This window comes from Mustela erminea, unplaced genomic scaffold, assembly GCF_009829155.1.
Source record: "Mustela erminea isolate mMusErm1 unplaced genomic scaffold, mMusErm1.Pri scaffold_39_arrow_ctg1, whole genome shotgun sequence".
NCBI lineage: Eukaryota > Metazoa > Chordata > Mammalia > Carnivora > Mustelidae > Mustela > Mustela erminea.
In genome coordinates this window covers 156,553-172,603 of record NW_022476399.1, presented here as the reverse complement: position 1 = coordinate 172,603, position 16,051 = coordinate 156,553, and the positions used below count along the sequence as shown (strand labels likewise).

The following is a 16,051-nucleotide window of genomic DNA, read 5'->3' as shown; positions in this document are numbered from 1 at the left end:
TGCCTGTGCTCTCTCACTTTCTCTCTTTCTGTGTCAAATAAGTAAAATCAAGAGGTGGGGGAGAGAAAGAGAAAGAAAGCAAGAAAGTGAACTTAACAATTTACACTTACGGTTTTTTTTTCCCCCCACTATTCTTTCATTATCAAAACTTTTTTACTCTGACTTCATCTATGTGACCACGAAAAGTACTTCACTCTGAAAAGTCTTACCTGGATTGTTATTTTGTGAAAAATTTTTAAGTCTTTCTTCTGTATGTTTGGCAATTATTTGGTGATTGCTACATATAAGAAGGGTGATAAACAATGTTACTCTTTTAATACTGATATGAAAAACATTTACCAAATATATCAAATTCATAAGTGTATTTGAAATAATATCAGAGCTAATATCAAAACTTAAATTACCCTATATACTTCAAAGTAAGGTGAACTAGTCATGAAGTAGTAATTTAGCAATTAGTAGTGTTAGCTTGCCATAATGGAACATGTTTTGAACTCAGTGGTCCTAACTATAATCACAGCTATTTGCTCTTGGAGGAGCCACTTCTCTCTGTCTCCAAGTCTTCCTCTATAAAACAGGCATCTTACTGCCTTATTTCACAATGTTGTTAAGAGGATTTAATGAAATATTATACCCAAACATGGCCTCTCAGGAAAGTTGATGCCCACTACTCTGGGAAGGTCAGTATGAGACCTTTCATCACCTCATAAGAAAAGGCACTCTGCGGGATTTAAATCAGGCTTGAGATACAGGCCTAGTAACAAAGGAGAAAGGAAAGTCCAGGCTCTTCCTGTAGCATTATTTGAAGCTCTTTAACAGCTTAGAAGGGTCCCAACTATCATCTGCTAGCAGGATAGACAAGGAAAATCCTCAAGCGGTACTTCATTATGAAGGTCTGCACTAACATATGGGCTTCATGTAAGGCTTTTGAGTGTGAAGGGAAGGGTGTGTGTGGCTAAAGCCAGGGGGCCTGGCGGCCAGAACAGGGTGCTGGTGCCTTGGAATAGCAGCTGAGCATATAAGCATATGTCATAAACTAAAAAATGTTGTAACTTTGAAGTCTCATTGTGGGTCACCATGAAGACTGGAGAATGTGGATCAGCAAGGTCTTCCTGGGAGCAAAGGTCAATCATAACCAGACTACAGGGAAAAAAAATTGCCTTCTAGAGGATAGGTCTGTATAAAAAGTTATTTGCAGGGGTGCCTGGGTGGCTCAGTCATTTAAGTGTCTGCCTTCAGCTCCGTCATGATCTTGGGGTCCTGGAATTGAGCCCCACATCTGGCTCCCTACTCAAACCCTCCCTCTGCTCATGCTCATGCTCTTGCTCTCTCTCTCTCTCTCTCTCTCTTTCAAAAAATTAATTCTTTTTTTTTCTTTTTTTCTTTTTTTAAGATATTTATTTATTTCTTTATTTGAGAGAGAGAATGAGAGAGGGAGAGAGAAAACATGAGGGGGGGGTCAGAAGGAGAAGCAGACTCCCCTCTGAGCAGGGAGCCCACCTGCGGGACTCAATCCTGGGACCTCAGGATCATGACCTGAGCCAAAGACAGTCGCTTAACCAACTGGGTCACCAAGGCACCACACAGCAATATTTCAGCAATAGAATCAAAGGAAACAAGGGAACGATAAGAATGTCCTTTTTTCCTTCCAAATGACTTGAGAAAGAGGATGGTCTCTTTGGTCTTAGGGAACTCCTTAGGTTCTTGGAAAATTCAAAGGGGAAAGAATAGGAGATAACCGTCAAGGGAAAGGATAGGATTTTCTACTAAACTGAGCATCTCAGGACCCAAGTAACTAGTTGGGTGGGGGAGGGGGAGGTGATGTTGGGACACCTAGGTGGCTCACTTGGCACTTGGTTAAGCATCTGCATTCAGCTCAGGTCACAGTCTTGGGGTCCTGGGATTGAGCCCCACGTCAGGCTCCCTGCTCAGCAGGGAATCTGCTTCTTCCTCTGTCTCTACTCTGCCCCTCTCTGAAATAATTATAAATGAAATCTACAAAGAAAGGAAAGGAGGAGAGGGAGGGAGGAGATGGAGGAAGGGAGGGAGGCAGGAAGGAATAAACACACAAATGTAACATTCTTTGTACCCCATGCATAACAGTTATCCTTGGAATGAAACAGATAGAGTTAGGATCCCTAAAGATAAAGGTCTCGATAGTTCTGAGATTAAAAAAAAAAAAAATCCTGCACTAATTTCTAATGCTGACTAGTCTAGCCTTTGTCTTGGTTTCTGGCAAGTGACATGGGATAACCCACTGCAGCCCCAAAATTGCCGGAATCAAACTTCGAACTCTCATCTGTTATATAAGAACTAAGAGTTCAATTATTTTAAACTTCACTTTAGTAATAACTAACATTTTAATGTAAACACTTACCCATCTGATCCACTAAAAAGAGCACAGTCTCCTGCCGTCCATCCACGTTCATCTCGAGAAGAGGTATTAACACCTTGCTGAAGAAGCAGCCTGACTATATCTGGAGATTTAGAAGGTGCAGCAAGCATGAGGGCCGTTCTAAAATAACAAAGACATAACTTCACCCTTAGGAACTTAGGGTTATCTAAACAGCAAATTTCATATACTTTACCAGGTTAATATCTTTCCTGTCAGTACAGAATTGACCATTAACAACTTCAAGTGTTTAGTTTTGTAAATTACCTCCATGGCTAAAATTAAAAGACAAAAAAGAAGCCTCTTGTCCCACCTGGGTATGATAGTAGAAGTTGCTAGTTTAAAGTCATTTGATGAACAAGAAACTATGCTGAGGTCACTTAACTGAATGAGTGAAGATTTTAAAAAAGAATTCCCCATTTTTTTCCTTAAGCTGATTCAGTGTACTTCCAAGCCTTCTAGAGGACAGATCTGTATAAAAAGTTATTTGCAGGGGTGCCTGGGTGGCTCAGTGGGTTAAGCCTCTGCCTTCAGCTCAGGTCATGATCTTAGGGTCCTGGGATCGAGCCCCACATTGGTCTCTCTGCTCAGTGTGGAGCCTGCCTTCCTTCCCTCTCTGCCTGCCTCTCTGGATACTTGTGATCTCTGTCAAATAAATAAATAAAATCTTTTAAAAAAAGTTATTTGCAGGGGTGCTTGGGTGGCTTAGTCATTTAAATGTCTGCCTTCAGCTCAGTCATGAACTTGGGGTCCTAGAAGTGAGCCCCACATCTGGTTCCCTGCTCTAACCCCTTCCCCTGCTCATGCTCCCTCTCTCTCTCTCTCTCTCTCAAAAAAAAATAAAATCTTTAAAAATAAAAAAAATTAAAAAAACAAAAAATCTACTTGCAGGCTTAAAATAACAGCATTCATACTAACAGTAATAAAAGAGTCATAGTTGCAGTTAATGGTACTAAAATAAGCATGGTTAGGCACTAAATTAAATACTATATATATAAGATATTATTTACACACAACAACCCTTGAAGGATATATTATCCTACTTTGCATATCAGAGAACGTATCTGATGATGATAAGTAATGTTTCCAGAGTCACATACACAGCAAGTAGGAAAAGAATTAAACCTAGTCTTGTGTCTATCTAAAGTCCATCTCTTTTCTCTTTATCATCAACCTATGATTTGTCCTCACAAAAAGAAAAATCTATTGGTTTAAAGTTATATTTCATCCTTCTACCCTTACCAATGGAATATATATATACATATATATAGATATAGATATATATCTATATCTAGATATATATATATATATATATATATATATATATATATATATGATGAAAAAGGATGATAAGCCCACCCTATCTGGTAATAGTAAATAATAATCACTTAGGGATCATCTAACATCAGTATTCTTTACAAAAAAATTTAAAGCAAGGAGTCATCCAAAAGATAAAACAACTCCTATTTATGTTTAATATGCATCTTTTAAGGAAAATGTATATGAAGTAGAAGTTTCTAAAAAATACTATAAAAGGGTTAAGAAGTTTAATATTGTGTCATAGAATAAAAGGAGTCCACACTTTATAATAAAACTAATATGAAACCCTTTTAGCTAACATAAAGTCATATGGCAGAAAAAAAAGACTGCAGATTACATCAGTCAATAATATGAAAGAATATAAATTTTGTGTATACTGTTCTTCATGTTGCCCCATCAGAATAATTGATTTCTGCCTAACTGATGACATGTCGACATTTTTCACTATGTAATTATAAATTAGTCCTCTTATTAAGTTAATCTTTCTGACTTAATTATTACCACCTTAGAACAATATAAGTTAAAAAAAACAACTACTGTACCTTTTAAACTTATCAACCACATGTATATCTGCTTTTTCTCTAATTAACAATTCCACCATTTTGTGGTTGTTTTCATTTACAGCAAGTAAAAACGGTGTGAATTCGACCTGTAAAAGTGTAAAAACAATTTATAATTTACAAAATTACATATTTCCATACTGAATTTTAAAACTTATAAAGGATCCTCTAACCTTAAACACATACATAAGTACTCTCAACCCCCCACCTTCCCCAGCCCTCCGTCTTCCCCACCCCCTCCCACAGCCCATACCCTCCCCCCCACCCCCACCCCCCTCTTTCACCAGCTGCTCCTTCTCTTGGCAATAGCCCTCCTCAGGGGACCTGGGCAGCTCAATCTGAGTGTCTGCCTTCAGCTCAGGTCCCGAGCCCAGGGTTCTGGGATCCAGTCTCACGTCAGGCTCCCTGCTCAGTGGGGAGTCAGCTTCTCCTTCTCCCTCTGCCCCACCCTTCTGCTCACGTCTCTCTCCCACTCTCACTCTCTCAAATAAATAAATATTTTTGAAAAAAATAAAATAAATTAAATTAAGTTAAATAGCCCTCCTCCACCTCTTCAACAGATTAACTGTAGTCATTCTCCAAATCTTACTTCAAACATTGACAGGTTCCAAGAATCTCGGCTTCTATCACAGCATTTACCACTGTATACTCCACTTATTTTATTGCACCCATCGAAACCAAGAGCTTCTTGAGGGAAAGGACTATATTTTATCTCTGTATCTCCAAACTCTAAAACATAGCTGTAAAAGCTTAAATTATTTTTACTGAGTTAACAGCCTAAAGGATTATCTCCGGAGTAGTGTTTCTTAAATTATATTCCAAAGAACATATACTTGCTGGAAGGTGAGGATTGTGCCTCAATAGAAAGATTCAATGATCCTCGATGTTTGAGAAATATTACAGAACTGCACATTGTCTCTAGCACAAAAGAAATCGGTTTAAATTTGCTTATCCCCATTTGACAATACTTTCATGGCAAACATTAACATTTCAGAATTAGAGTTTCAGGGATACAGTGTTGAGAGCTTTCCAGTAAAGGTGAATCTTTTCTCCAGGTTATACCAACATGCTTGATTCTCTTCTATCAATGGTATCAGGATCCCAGATGTCAACATAAAGCGCTCTTGCTCCAAATGGGTCACTAAGGAGATGGACTCTGAATTAAAAGAGCAGCTGTGGGGCATCTGGGTGGATCAGTCAGTTAAGTGTCTGCCTTTGGCTCAGGTCCTGTTCTTGGGGTCCTAGGATCCGGCCCTGCATCAGGCTCCCCTACTTTTCCCTCTCCCTATGCCCTTCCTCCCTACTCATGTGTGTTCACTCTCACGTTCTCTCTCAAATACATAAGATCTTTCTTTAAAAAAAAGTTCATTAAAGTGAAATCTTAAAACTTCGAATAACTGACTTGGCAGTTTACAGCACTGTTAGCCAAAGCCGGCCTCTTTCAAAACTTGAAGAAAACCAACACTTGGGTCAACAAAAACTTAAGAACTATAATCAATTGTAGATAATTGCTGCAGCAGGTTTCAGGCCCCGGGCACTGCAGGCCCCAAGGTTCTGAAGATGAGAGCAAGGGGATCGGATCATGACATCCTCCAGGGGCATGAAATGAAAATGTATCAAATACTAGTATTAATATCAACTGAATCATAGAAACATAGATCACTTTCCTATCCCTATAACTAGATCATGGTCTTAGAGCAGAATAAGGCATATTCCATGTAAAATTACTCAGAATTACTACTTGGGTTAGAATTCAAGACAGAAAAATTCTTGCTATGTGAAGAACATGCTTCTCTTCTTATAAGTTTGCATATGTGCTTTCTTCCTGCTTTCTTTCTTTACAGTCCCTAAAAAAATGTATTTCCAAAAAGTAAGCTCAAGAAAAAAAATTAAAAATAATAAAAATAAAGTGAAATCTTAGACAATTAAGTTATTTAAAAATATTTTCATTCAGGGAGTGCTCGAGCTTCTACGTATGAAAAATTGGCCCTATGTATGTCAATCAACAGTGCTTCCTTAAGGGCAGCGGTAGGAAGTAAGACATGTCAAAGAAATAACAAATGGAAGAGTGAGTGCGGTCCCCCTCAACTCCCCATGCACAGCTACTACCCCCTGAGGACCTACACAATGATGAACAGGAACTACTCTGTGAAATGGGAGACCCCAGTGCGGAACATGGCAGGCAGAGTGGCTATGAGCACAAGTAGATGCCCCTGGAGGATGTCATGATCCGATCCCCTTGCTCTCATCTTCAGAACCTTGGGGCCTGCAGTGCCCGGGGCCTGAAACCTGCTGCTTTCTCCTCCCACTCGCACTCACCCAAGTTACCCCACTGGGTCATGGTCTCCCACCCCTTCCTAGCAGCACCCGTTTCCTAAGCCCCTGCACAGCACCCAGCCTCCATCATCACCTCACTCCTCTCAGGCCTTCAAGCCTTTGTGGGCTCTGAGCCCACCATCCACTCCCAAACACTAATGGGAAGATTCTCCTTCTGGGGTGGAAGAGTGGCTGGGAAACAGAACTCTGTCCTTTCCGTGGGCTTCATCGTTCTCTAGTCCTCCCTGCCCTCGCTTTGGAGTTGTTTCCATGGTACAGGACTTGATGTATAGAATTCAGTATTTATTATTTATTACATATATGAATAAATATTTAAATAAATGTTTTGTAGCTAAAAAATTGATATATATATATATATATATATATGTTTTAAAACTTCAAATACTTTATAAATAATGTTGATGTACCTTGTTTCTTGCTTCAATATTTGCATGGTATAAAATCAGCTTCTCTACTATTGACGTGTTCTCACCAGCAACAGCATAGTGGAGGGCAGTATTGCCAAACTTATCTGTAAGATCTGGATTAGCACCATGTTCTAAAAGAGTAGTTACACATGCCTCTTCCTGGTATTGTACAGCCTGTCAGTAGTATCCCAAGAAACAGAGTGTAAATTCTGGGAATTTAAAGCAAGTATGCTACAACCAATTAGTTACATTTAATTGCAATAAATTTTCATTCTAAGTAATTAAATCAAATCCATCTCAGGCAGACACAGCTGCTACCACACACCTTCATTAGAGGAGTCCTATAGTCTCCATCATAGAGGTCAAGCTTGCATTTCCTCTCTACAAGAAAATCTACCATGTCGGCATGGCCGATGGTACAGGCCAGATGGAGAGGTGTCCTATGAAAGTGAAAGAATGTTTTAGGAAATTATAGTGCACGATTTCAAAACATGCAATTAATTCATGTAATTGTAAACATTAAATAGCATCTTATTCCTTTGACTCAAAAACAAAGATTTCATTTTCTTTTGAAGAAAGTACAATAATTATTAGTGATCATTCACCATACTAATAAAAGAGCAGGCTATCTGACTAGGTAGAGTGTGACCTCAGGATTCAGCTCAACCTGGGTTTAAATTTAAACTTAATAGTTATGGCTCAGCCTTATCCTCAATTTTCTCATCAAATAATGTTCCCTGCCTTGCTCAGTTTGAAGGTCATGTGACTCTTGATCTCAAGGATCATGAATTCAAGCCTCATGTTGGCTACAGAGATTACTAAAAACTAATAAAAATAAAGTAAAGAATAGTTATCTCACGAGACCTCGTCACCATGCTTAAATGAGGATCTATGCAAAGTTTGTTACATATTATTATTATGACTATTACTATTGCTACTACTGTACAAATCCCATTAGTTAAAGTGATACAATTATGCCTACTTCTCAGATATGTTTTAAATATTCACAAGAATACTACATATCAATGATTCTAGGAGGCTCATTTTGTCACCTTTTAGTATCTCTGACATTGGAATGTGATTTATAATTCAAAATGTCTTACAACTATAACTGGCAGAATTTTTTAAGATTTCTTATTGGTATACAAAAAGGTGGGGCATCACACAATCAATGTGCCTTATGTTAAATGTAATAATGTTATATACTTACAACAGCTCTACTGCAGTTCTAGTCACATGGTTGGCATTTAAATAAATTTTAGTTCTTGAAAGCATTATGGGAAAAGAGGACTAAAATAACGAATAATTCTTTTTAAGTAATTCTTCACTCTGATTTTCAAAAAACTTTAAGCCAAAGGAAGCTCAGGATTCAAATAAACAGGAACAGTTTTATTTTTGTACATTATTGTGAAATAATACATATTTTCTATATCTTATACATAAATATATCATGTTTATATATGATATATTTTCATATACATTATATTAAATAATAAATGAAATTATTTATTTTATTTTATTTTATTTATAGATCTTATGAAAATCAAGAATTACCAATTATCAATATTAGTATTTAATACCATTATAAATAAATAAATAGCATATCTTTCTTCACCACTTATGAATGATTCACCTTTTCCTACTAATATGAAATGTCACCATATTGGGATGTTTGGCATTTTTTTTTCTCTGCCCCATTCATTCATCTATCCTTTCAGCCATTAGTAACCGTGTAATTTATGGAAATTTAAGATACATTTTGATATCTGAAAGGGTATATCTGTCTACTTATAAAAATTTAAGTTTTTATTTTAATTCCAGTTAACATGCAGTGTTATATTACTTTCAGGTGTACACTCTAGTGATTCCAAAAAATTTCTTAATGTCATCACAATGATAAAAGAGAGCAGGTAACACAAAATTCTTAAAACCATGATGATTTTATTTGCTTTATGGAATGTCGATAAATACAGGAAGAGTACACATTTTGAGAAATACGTCTTCCTAATCACAAACAGAACCATCTTCCCAATTCAAAATTTCTTTTGACAGCCATTCAGTAAATAACATACATACAAAGTGGACACAGATAAAAATTATATATTGGATTTTATCGAAAGAATTTGTAGCCCAGAAGTTGATCTATTATGGGATTAGACCTTTTTTTATAACATTATCGTATAAAAAGATGTCCATTAAAAATAAAATACTGGAGGCACCTGGGTGGCTCAGTCATTCAGCATCTGCCTTGGGTTCAGGTCCTGATCTCAGGGTCCTAAGATCAAGCCCCACATGCAGCTTTCTGCTGGGGGTGGGGGGCTGCTTCCACCTCTCCCACTCCCTCTGCTGTATTCCCTCCCTCTGTGTCTCTGTCAATAATAAAATCTTTAAAAATAAAGTAAAATACTGTATATACTTCATTTCTTTTCTGTCACTATTGAAATGTGGTTCAGTCATATCAAAGCTGTCTCTTAGGTGGCCTATACGGGGACTTATGAGTGGGTCCAAAGGCAGCTGAGTATTTTGTTTTGTTGCTCAGCCAGTCTGGGCACTAGACCCCTTGCTGCCCAGTCTCAGGAGGGAAGACCGCCAAGTGCCCTCAGTGACAGGAGGGTATTTACCCCAAAGATACAGATGTAGTGAAAAGAAGGGCCATCTGTACCCCAGTGTTCATAGCAACAATGGCCACGGCTGCGGAAAGAACCAAGATGCCCTTCAATGGATGAATGGATAAGGAAGATGTGGTCCATATACACTATGGAGTATGATGCCTCCATCAGAAAGGATGAATACCTAACTTTTGTAGCAACATGGCTGGGACTGGAAGAGATTATGCTAAGTGAAATAAGTCAAGCTCAGAGAGTCAATTATCATATGGTTTCACTTATTTGTGGAGCATAACAAATAGCATGGAGGACATGGGGAGATGGAGAGGAGAAGGGACTTGGGGGAAATTGGAAGGGGAGGTGAACCATGAGAGACTATGGACTCTAAAAAACAATCTGAGGGGTTTGAAGTGGCAGGGGGGTTAGAGGTTGGGGTACCAGGTAGTGGGTGTTATAGAGGGCACAGATTGCATGGAGCACTGGGTGTGGTGCAAAAACAATAAATACTATTATGCTGAAAAGAAATAAAAAATAAATTTAAAAAATGATAACATTAAAAAAAAAGTCCTGGTTCCTTACCTCTTTCTCTTTTCCCTCTTCCCATTCTAGTTCCTCCTGCATTTACTCCCTGGCATTTAGCACATCCATCAACTACATCCTGAAACATACGCCCTAATTTAGAAACCTGGAACTGCTTGCCTATAAGCTCCTTAAGTTTTCATGTCCTCAAATGAGTACCCTGATTTATCTGGCCTACTAAGTTCTTACCTAGTCTCCGAGAAAGAATTAACTTTCCTGTTTTAGTCTTAGCCCAATTCCCCTCATGGTCTAATTTAGGCCATTTTGGTAAATACTTTAAATCTTCTGAATAGTTCAGTTTTTCTGGTAGGGCTGGAGGCAGAAGTGTAACCAGCTCCTGCACTGTTTTTTGGGGTGCTTGCTTTGCAGGTTGATCTGCTAATTGGTTTCCTTTTGAAATCAGATCAGTCCCCTTTTAGTGTCCTGGGCAGTGCATAAGGCCACCTCTTTTTAGTCCCAAATAGCTTGGAGGAGAGCCAGTACTTCTTCTCTGTTTTTAATTCTTTTTCCTTCTGCTGTTAATAGGCTCCTTTCTTTATGAATAGCCCCATGTATATGGAGAGTAGCAAAGGCATACCTGCTGTCCATATAGATGTTGACAGTTTTACTTTTGGCCATCAGCAGTGCAATCAGCTCTGCTTTTTGCACCGATGTTCCATGTGGCAGGGCTGCTGTCCAGAGTTCCTGCTCAGGGGAAACCACCGCAGCCCCTGCATCCCTTTTTGCATTGACCATGTAACTACTCACATCCATGAACAGAGTCACCTCTGCATCCAGAAGGTGAATGTCTCTGAGGGCATGCCTTACTTCTGTGACTCGGGTTAGGACCTCCCCTCAGTCATGTAGGTGGTGAGCCAGCTCTACTGGCAGCAGCATGGCTGGATTTAGCACCACCGGGGACAGGTAGCTCACTCCTGTTTCATTGAGGAGGAGGCCCTGATACCCTGTCACTCGGACTTTCATCACTCATCAGTCTGGTGGATTCTGGAGAAGGCCTTTGGTAGTGTGGGTGGTGGTCAAGATGATATTTTGACCCAAAGTCAATTTACTTGCATCCTTGACCAGGAGGGCCATGGCAGCAATTCTGCGGAGGCAAGGGGGAACCCAGCTGCTACTGGATCTAGTTTCTTGCTAAGATAAGCTACTGGCCTTTGCCAAGCCTCCAGAGTCTGAGTCAAATCTCCTTTGGCCACCTCTGCTTTTTCATCCACATACAAGTGGAAGGGCTCCTGGGATGGCCAATGCTGGGGCACTCAGTAAGGCTGTTTGTAATTCCCAAGATGCTCCTTCTGCCTCAGCTGTCCACTCTATCATAGTGAGCCCCCCTTTTGCCAGTTCATAGAGAGGTCAGGCAATCTCCGTAGACTGCAGTATCCACAGCCTACAGTAGCCCACCATCCCAAGAAACTCCCTCACTTGGGACGTGGTGGGGCGGGGGTATTGGGTGATCACCTGTTTCCTGGACTCAGACAGTGAACGCACTCCCTCGTGGAGATCAAAGCCTAGATAAGTAGCATGGCTCTGACAGAGCTGTGCTTTCTTTGCTGACACCCAATACCCTTTTCCTGCAGAATCTGTAAGAGAGCTCTCATCCCCACAAACATGACTCATAGTCCTCAGTGGCTATTAGCAAGTTATCAACATACTATAACAGAGTGACTTCCAGGTTGGAGGTTCTATACTCATGCAAATCCTCATGTAAGGCCTCGCTGAAGATAGTGGGTAAATTCTTGAACCCTTGGGGAAGTCCTGTCCAGGTGAGTTGGCTTTGAAATCCTTCCTGTGGATCGGGTCACTCAAAAGCAAAGAAGGGGCTGAGACTCCCTTGCTAAAGATATGCAGAAAAATGCATCTTTGAGATCTAAGATGGTATAAACAGTTCTTTGGGGGCCCAGGAGGGAGAGGAGGGCATAGGGATTAGGCCCCATTGTTTCCTGTAGGGTTTGGAGAAGGCACCCTTCTCTTGTCTCCTCTGGTTCTGAGACTGGCTCGTAAAGAAGTTATTCATCTACAGCTGCCACAGACATCTGCACGGTTGTATATTTATGTCTTTCTATGCCATTCACCCCTTGTACCAAGACTTCCTCTTCAGATATTTTTCCCATAGTTTTCAATTGATTTCCCCTCCACTTCAGTTTTTACCTGAGGTTCGGGGAGGGGTTCTGAACCACAGCCCCTTCAGTCTCTGGAGGCCAGCATGGCCATCTTCCTTTCGGGGCACTCCCTGGCCCAATGCCCTTTTTCCTTAGAGTAAGTGAACTGATCTGAATCTACGTCTTCCTGCCTGCCTTCTCTGTGCTTAGACTTTTCCTTCCATTTACCATCCCATACCTTCCTCACTGTAATGCCAAAACCTTCCTCCTGTACATCCCTGTTGTTAAACAACTATTCTGCTTCTCCCACTCACTCAGTCACATTCTTCCCTTCAAATCCTTCAATTTTCTGAAGTTTCCTCCCTATATCTGCGGCTGACTGACTGGCAAAAGCAAGATCATCTAAACAAGCTATCATGCAACTTCCCTGACATTTACCTCAAGTTGTCTAGCTTAGTAAACAAGCATTTAAAGACAATCAAATGTAGAATTTAACATCCATAAAGGTGTATTATTAAAGCTTAATTTTTCTCTCTAAAATAAACCTCATTTCCAGAGATAACCAAATCAGGACTAATTTATTTGAAAAAGAAGTCCAGCTTTAACAAACTTGGCCTAATTACTTACATAAGCTCTGCAAGAGCAGTGAGTGATCATATAAATCTTTTAGAATCTGCTTTGCTGGAACTTCTCATAAGGAATCTCTAGATTGAACTTATAGTAGCCTCTCCAGTCCAGAATCCAAGCCATGTACTTGCCATCAGACATGCCTGCAATACCTCTCAATTTGGGCGAATTCCTCTTCCTGAGGTACCCAAAGTATCCTGAGATTCCTGCATCTGCCAGGAAGTTATATCCTTTACTTGCCTGGGGAGGCTGCTGGGAACTCTGTAAGCAAGGTATCAGGCCAACAGTACCAAAGGGCTTTCAGGCTCCAGGTTTTATAAAGTCCACCTTAGTTCCTTTAAGCTGTCTAGTCATAGCTGAATCTTCTCAAATATGACATTCCAGTCAAAGCCTTGGTTAAATAACCAGTGTTTCCAATGGTGTCTTGTTACAAGGAGAACAGATTCTTACTGAACTTATGCAAATGACTGATTGCCATGGAAGAAAGAATACTTGCTGAGACCTTTCGGTTTCAGAGGGTTCAGATAGAGAGAAAGAGTTGAATACCTTGATTTGTTTACAAATGACTACTTTTACATCTCTGTAAGTTACAGATAACTTAAGAAAAAGTTTAACAAGCCTGGAAGAGCAAACACTACAGAACCAGTAATGTTTAAAATGAGACAAAACATCAAGAGATACAACATTACAATCTTTCAGTTTATCTAGTCCCATGTTACTAATTCTGGTTTAGTCTGAATGCAGCTTTTACTTCTGGCAATTCTTACCCATTTTAGTTCCAGGATTTTAACATATCAAAGACCTGTATTTGTCCTGAAAGTCTACCCATATGAATTTCCTTTAAGGCGGAAGTCATTTTACAAGAGAATTCTTAGAAGGAAAATTTATGAATCAGTTAAGTACAAAACATGTTCACCAGCAGATTTCAAAAGCACAAAACAGTTCCAGCAACCAACGCTCTAGCATTTTATCCCATTTGGTTAAGACCTAGATGTACAACAAATTTAATTCCATTTGCCATTCAAGCAAACCTTCAAATTTTCACAGTTTCAGTTTACCAAAGACTTTGAGAGCTACTTTAACAATTACCCATTAAGACCCTGAGACAGACAATTAACCATCAGTTTAGTCACCTCTTTCTTAACATATTTCATGTACCACCTGGGCCCACTCCACTTCAGATGCCATGCTCTCCTGCCAGCAAGGGGGAGGGGCTAGGCAGTCCACATCGGGCCATAGAAGACAGGAACTGCCCCAAAACAAAGAGAGTTTCAGCAGCTGCTTGGGAATATTCCTTAACGTCTCTGTCTTGATTTAGACTAACCACAGTCTGCTCCAGTTATACCCATTAAAAGTCAGAGTCCCCTCATTCTCTGCTTGCCCCATTTCTTCAAACACCGCAAACAACACAACAGACAACAACAAAAAAAAACAAGACAAAGACAACTGCAGGCCCAGTGGTCCTGCCACAGGTGGGGATTTTCTAGGGGGACTCGAAACCCTGACAGCCTAGGGGGACTCGAACCCCCTGGCTGCCTAGGGGGACTCGAACACCTGGTGACAGCTTAGGGGGACTCAAACCCCCTGACTGCTTATGGGGACTTGAACCCCCTGGCGACCTACCAGTGGAGGGAAGGGGCATCCCCGCCTCCACTCTAGCCCTGGGGAGCATGGCTGCTCCAGCTCCTCCTCAGTGGGCCACACCCTGGAGCTCCACAACCAGACAGACAGGATCCCGTGATCTTACCTCCAGAGGCTTTTCCCAGAAATCCTGATGCTGGCTCAGTGCTCATTGTTTGTTCCCGGACAATCCCGTAATCAAAGGAACGAGACTGATACAAAGCGAAGGTCAAGCAATGCTTTATTTCGCGCCAAGCATCGAGAATCAAACTGACCGCTCAGGGCTGTCTCTTGCAAAGAGATGAACCCTCCCAGCCTCACAGACTTTTCTAGAGGTTGTTTAGCCAGGCTATATACAGGTGGGCAATGAGATTGTGATACACAGAGAAAACCGCACAATCATGCTAGGTCTGCAACACACAGAGAAAACTGCCCGGGCTTTCTCTGTGTGGCCAACTGAATTTCAATTTACCCTAGTAAATATACGGATGGCCACATGAATTTCAATTTACCCTAGTAGATATATGCGCATCCCACTGATTGGATGTCTTCACCTGGCCTGACCTGCCCTTGCATCTAGGCTTTGCAAGTAAGTTCCTCTGGGAGGGGCGGGGTCAATCTAAGTTCACTACATAAACACAAAATGACTCCCTCTGGCTAAGCAGGCCCTTAATGCCTATTACCTTTTCCTCTTGTCTCTTTTATTCATGTTCTTCCCACGCAGTAGCAACTGCTCCATATTCCATATGTCGCCCAGGAGAGCAACTTTGTGGATCTTTTTGAGCTCTTTCACGCGGATGTTATACCGGGGCTGGGTCTCCGTGACTTCCTCCTTGTGAACGGAAGCCATCAAGTCATTCATCCCCTCGATGTCAATGGTCGAGGATGAACACACCTTCCCACCCCGAAAACAAAAAAAAATTCTTCATTGCAAAGCCTAGAAGCTTTACCACTACTTCACCTTCCCCTTGGCTCTTCGCCGCTTCTAGACACCAGCACCAGTGCTAGAGATAAGCCAAACCCACCACGCAACAGTTAGGAATCTTGGAGCACCTAACAACGGTAACTATGACGCCAAGCACAAATGCGCTTGCGCACCTCTGAATCCCGCGTGGCTGCGCCTGCGCATAAAGGGCAGCCACTAAGGGTGCCCAAAGCGCAGGTGCGAGGCTCAAGCCTCACAGATCTCAGTGTGGCAGGGCCTCTGCTGGGCTCCCCGCTCCCGGGCGGCGGGGCCCGGGGCCGCGGGGCATCCGCTAGGCTCGCCACTCCAGGGCGGCGGGGCGGCGGGAGGGCGGGGCTCCGGGGCCACGGGGCCTCCGCTCTGCTTGCCGCTCCGGGGTGGCGGGGCAGCGGGGCGGCGGGAGGGCAGGGCCGCGGGGCCCCCACTCCGCTCAGCTCGCCGCTCCGGGACTATAAATCTGGATAATAATATTTTAAAGACTGAAGACCTACAACAAACTAAGAAGTGTTTACTCATCAAAATTACTGAAGTTTGATTAGAGTTGTG

At 41.3% G+C, this 16,051-nt stretch overlaps 1 protein-coding gene across 1 annotated transcript in view; it reads right to left on the bottom strand.

The window, feature by feature from the left end:
- Positions 1 to 15,446, bottom strand: part of LOC116583968 (putative ankyrin repeat domain-containing protein 19) — a 40,998-nt gene extending 25,552 nt beyond the window's left edge. The window contains exons 1-6 of the mRNA XM_032331970.1: positions 15,225 to 15,446; positions 7,342 to 7,456; positions 7,017 to 7,190; positions 4,255 to 4,361; positions 2,378 to 2,515; positions 210 to 277 (exon numbers count right to left, since the gene is read on the bottom strand). Of these exons, the coding sequence (XP_032187861.1) occupies positions 210 to 277; positions 2,378 to 2,515; positions 4,255 to 4,361; positions 7,017 to 7,190; positions 7,342 to 7,456; positions 15,225 to 15,403 (781 nt within the window). The 5' untranslated portion in view covers positions 15,404 to 15,446. The remainder of the gene's footprint in view (positions 1 to 209; positions 278 to 2,377; positions 2,516 to 4,254; positions 4,362 to 7,016; positions 7,191 to 7,341; positions 7,457 to 15,224) is intronic.
- Positions 15,447 to 16,051: the final 605 nt, after the last annotated feature.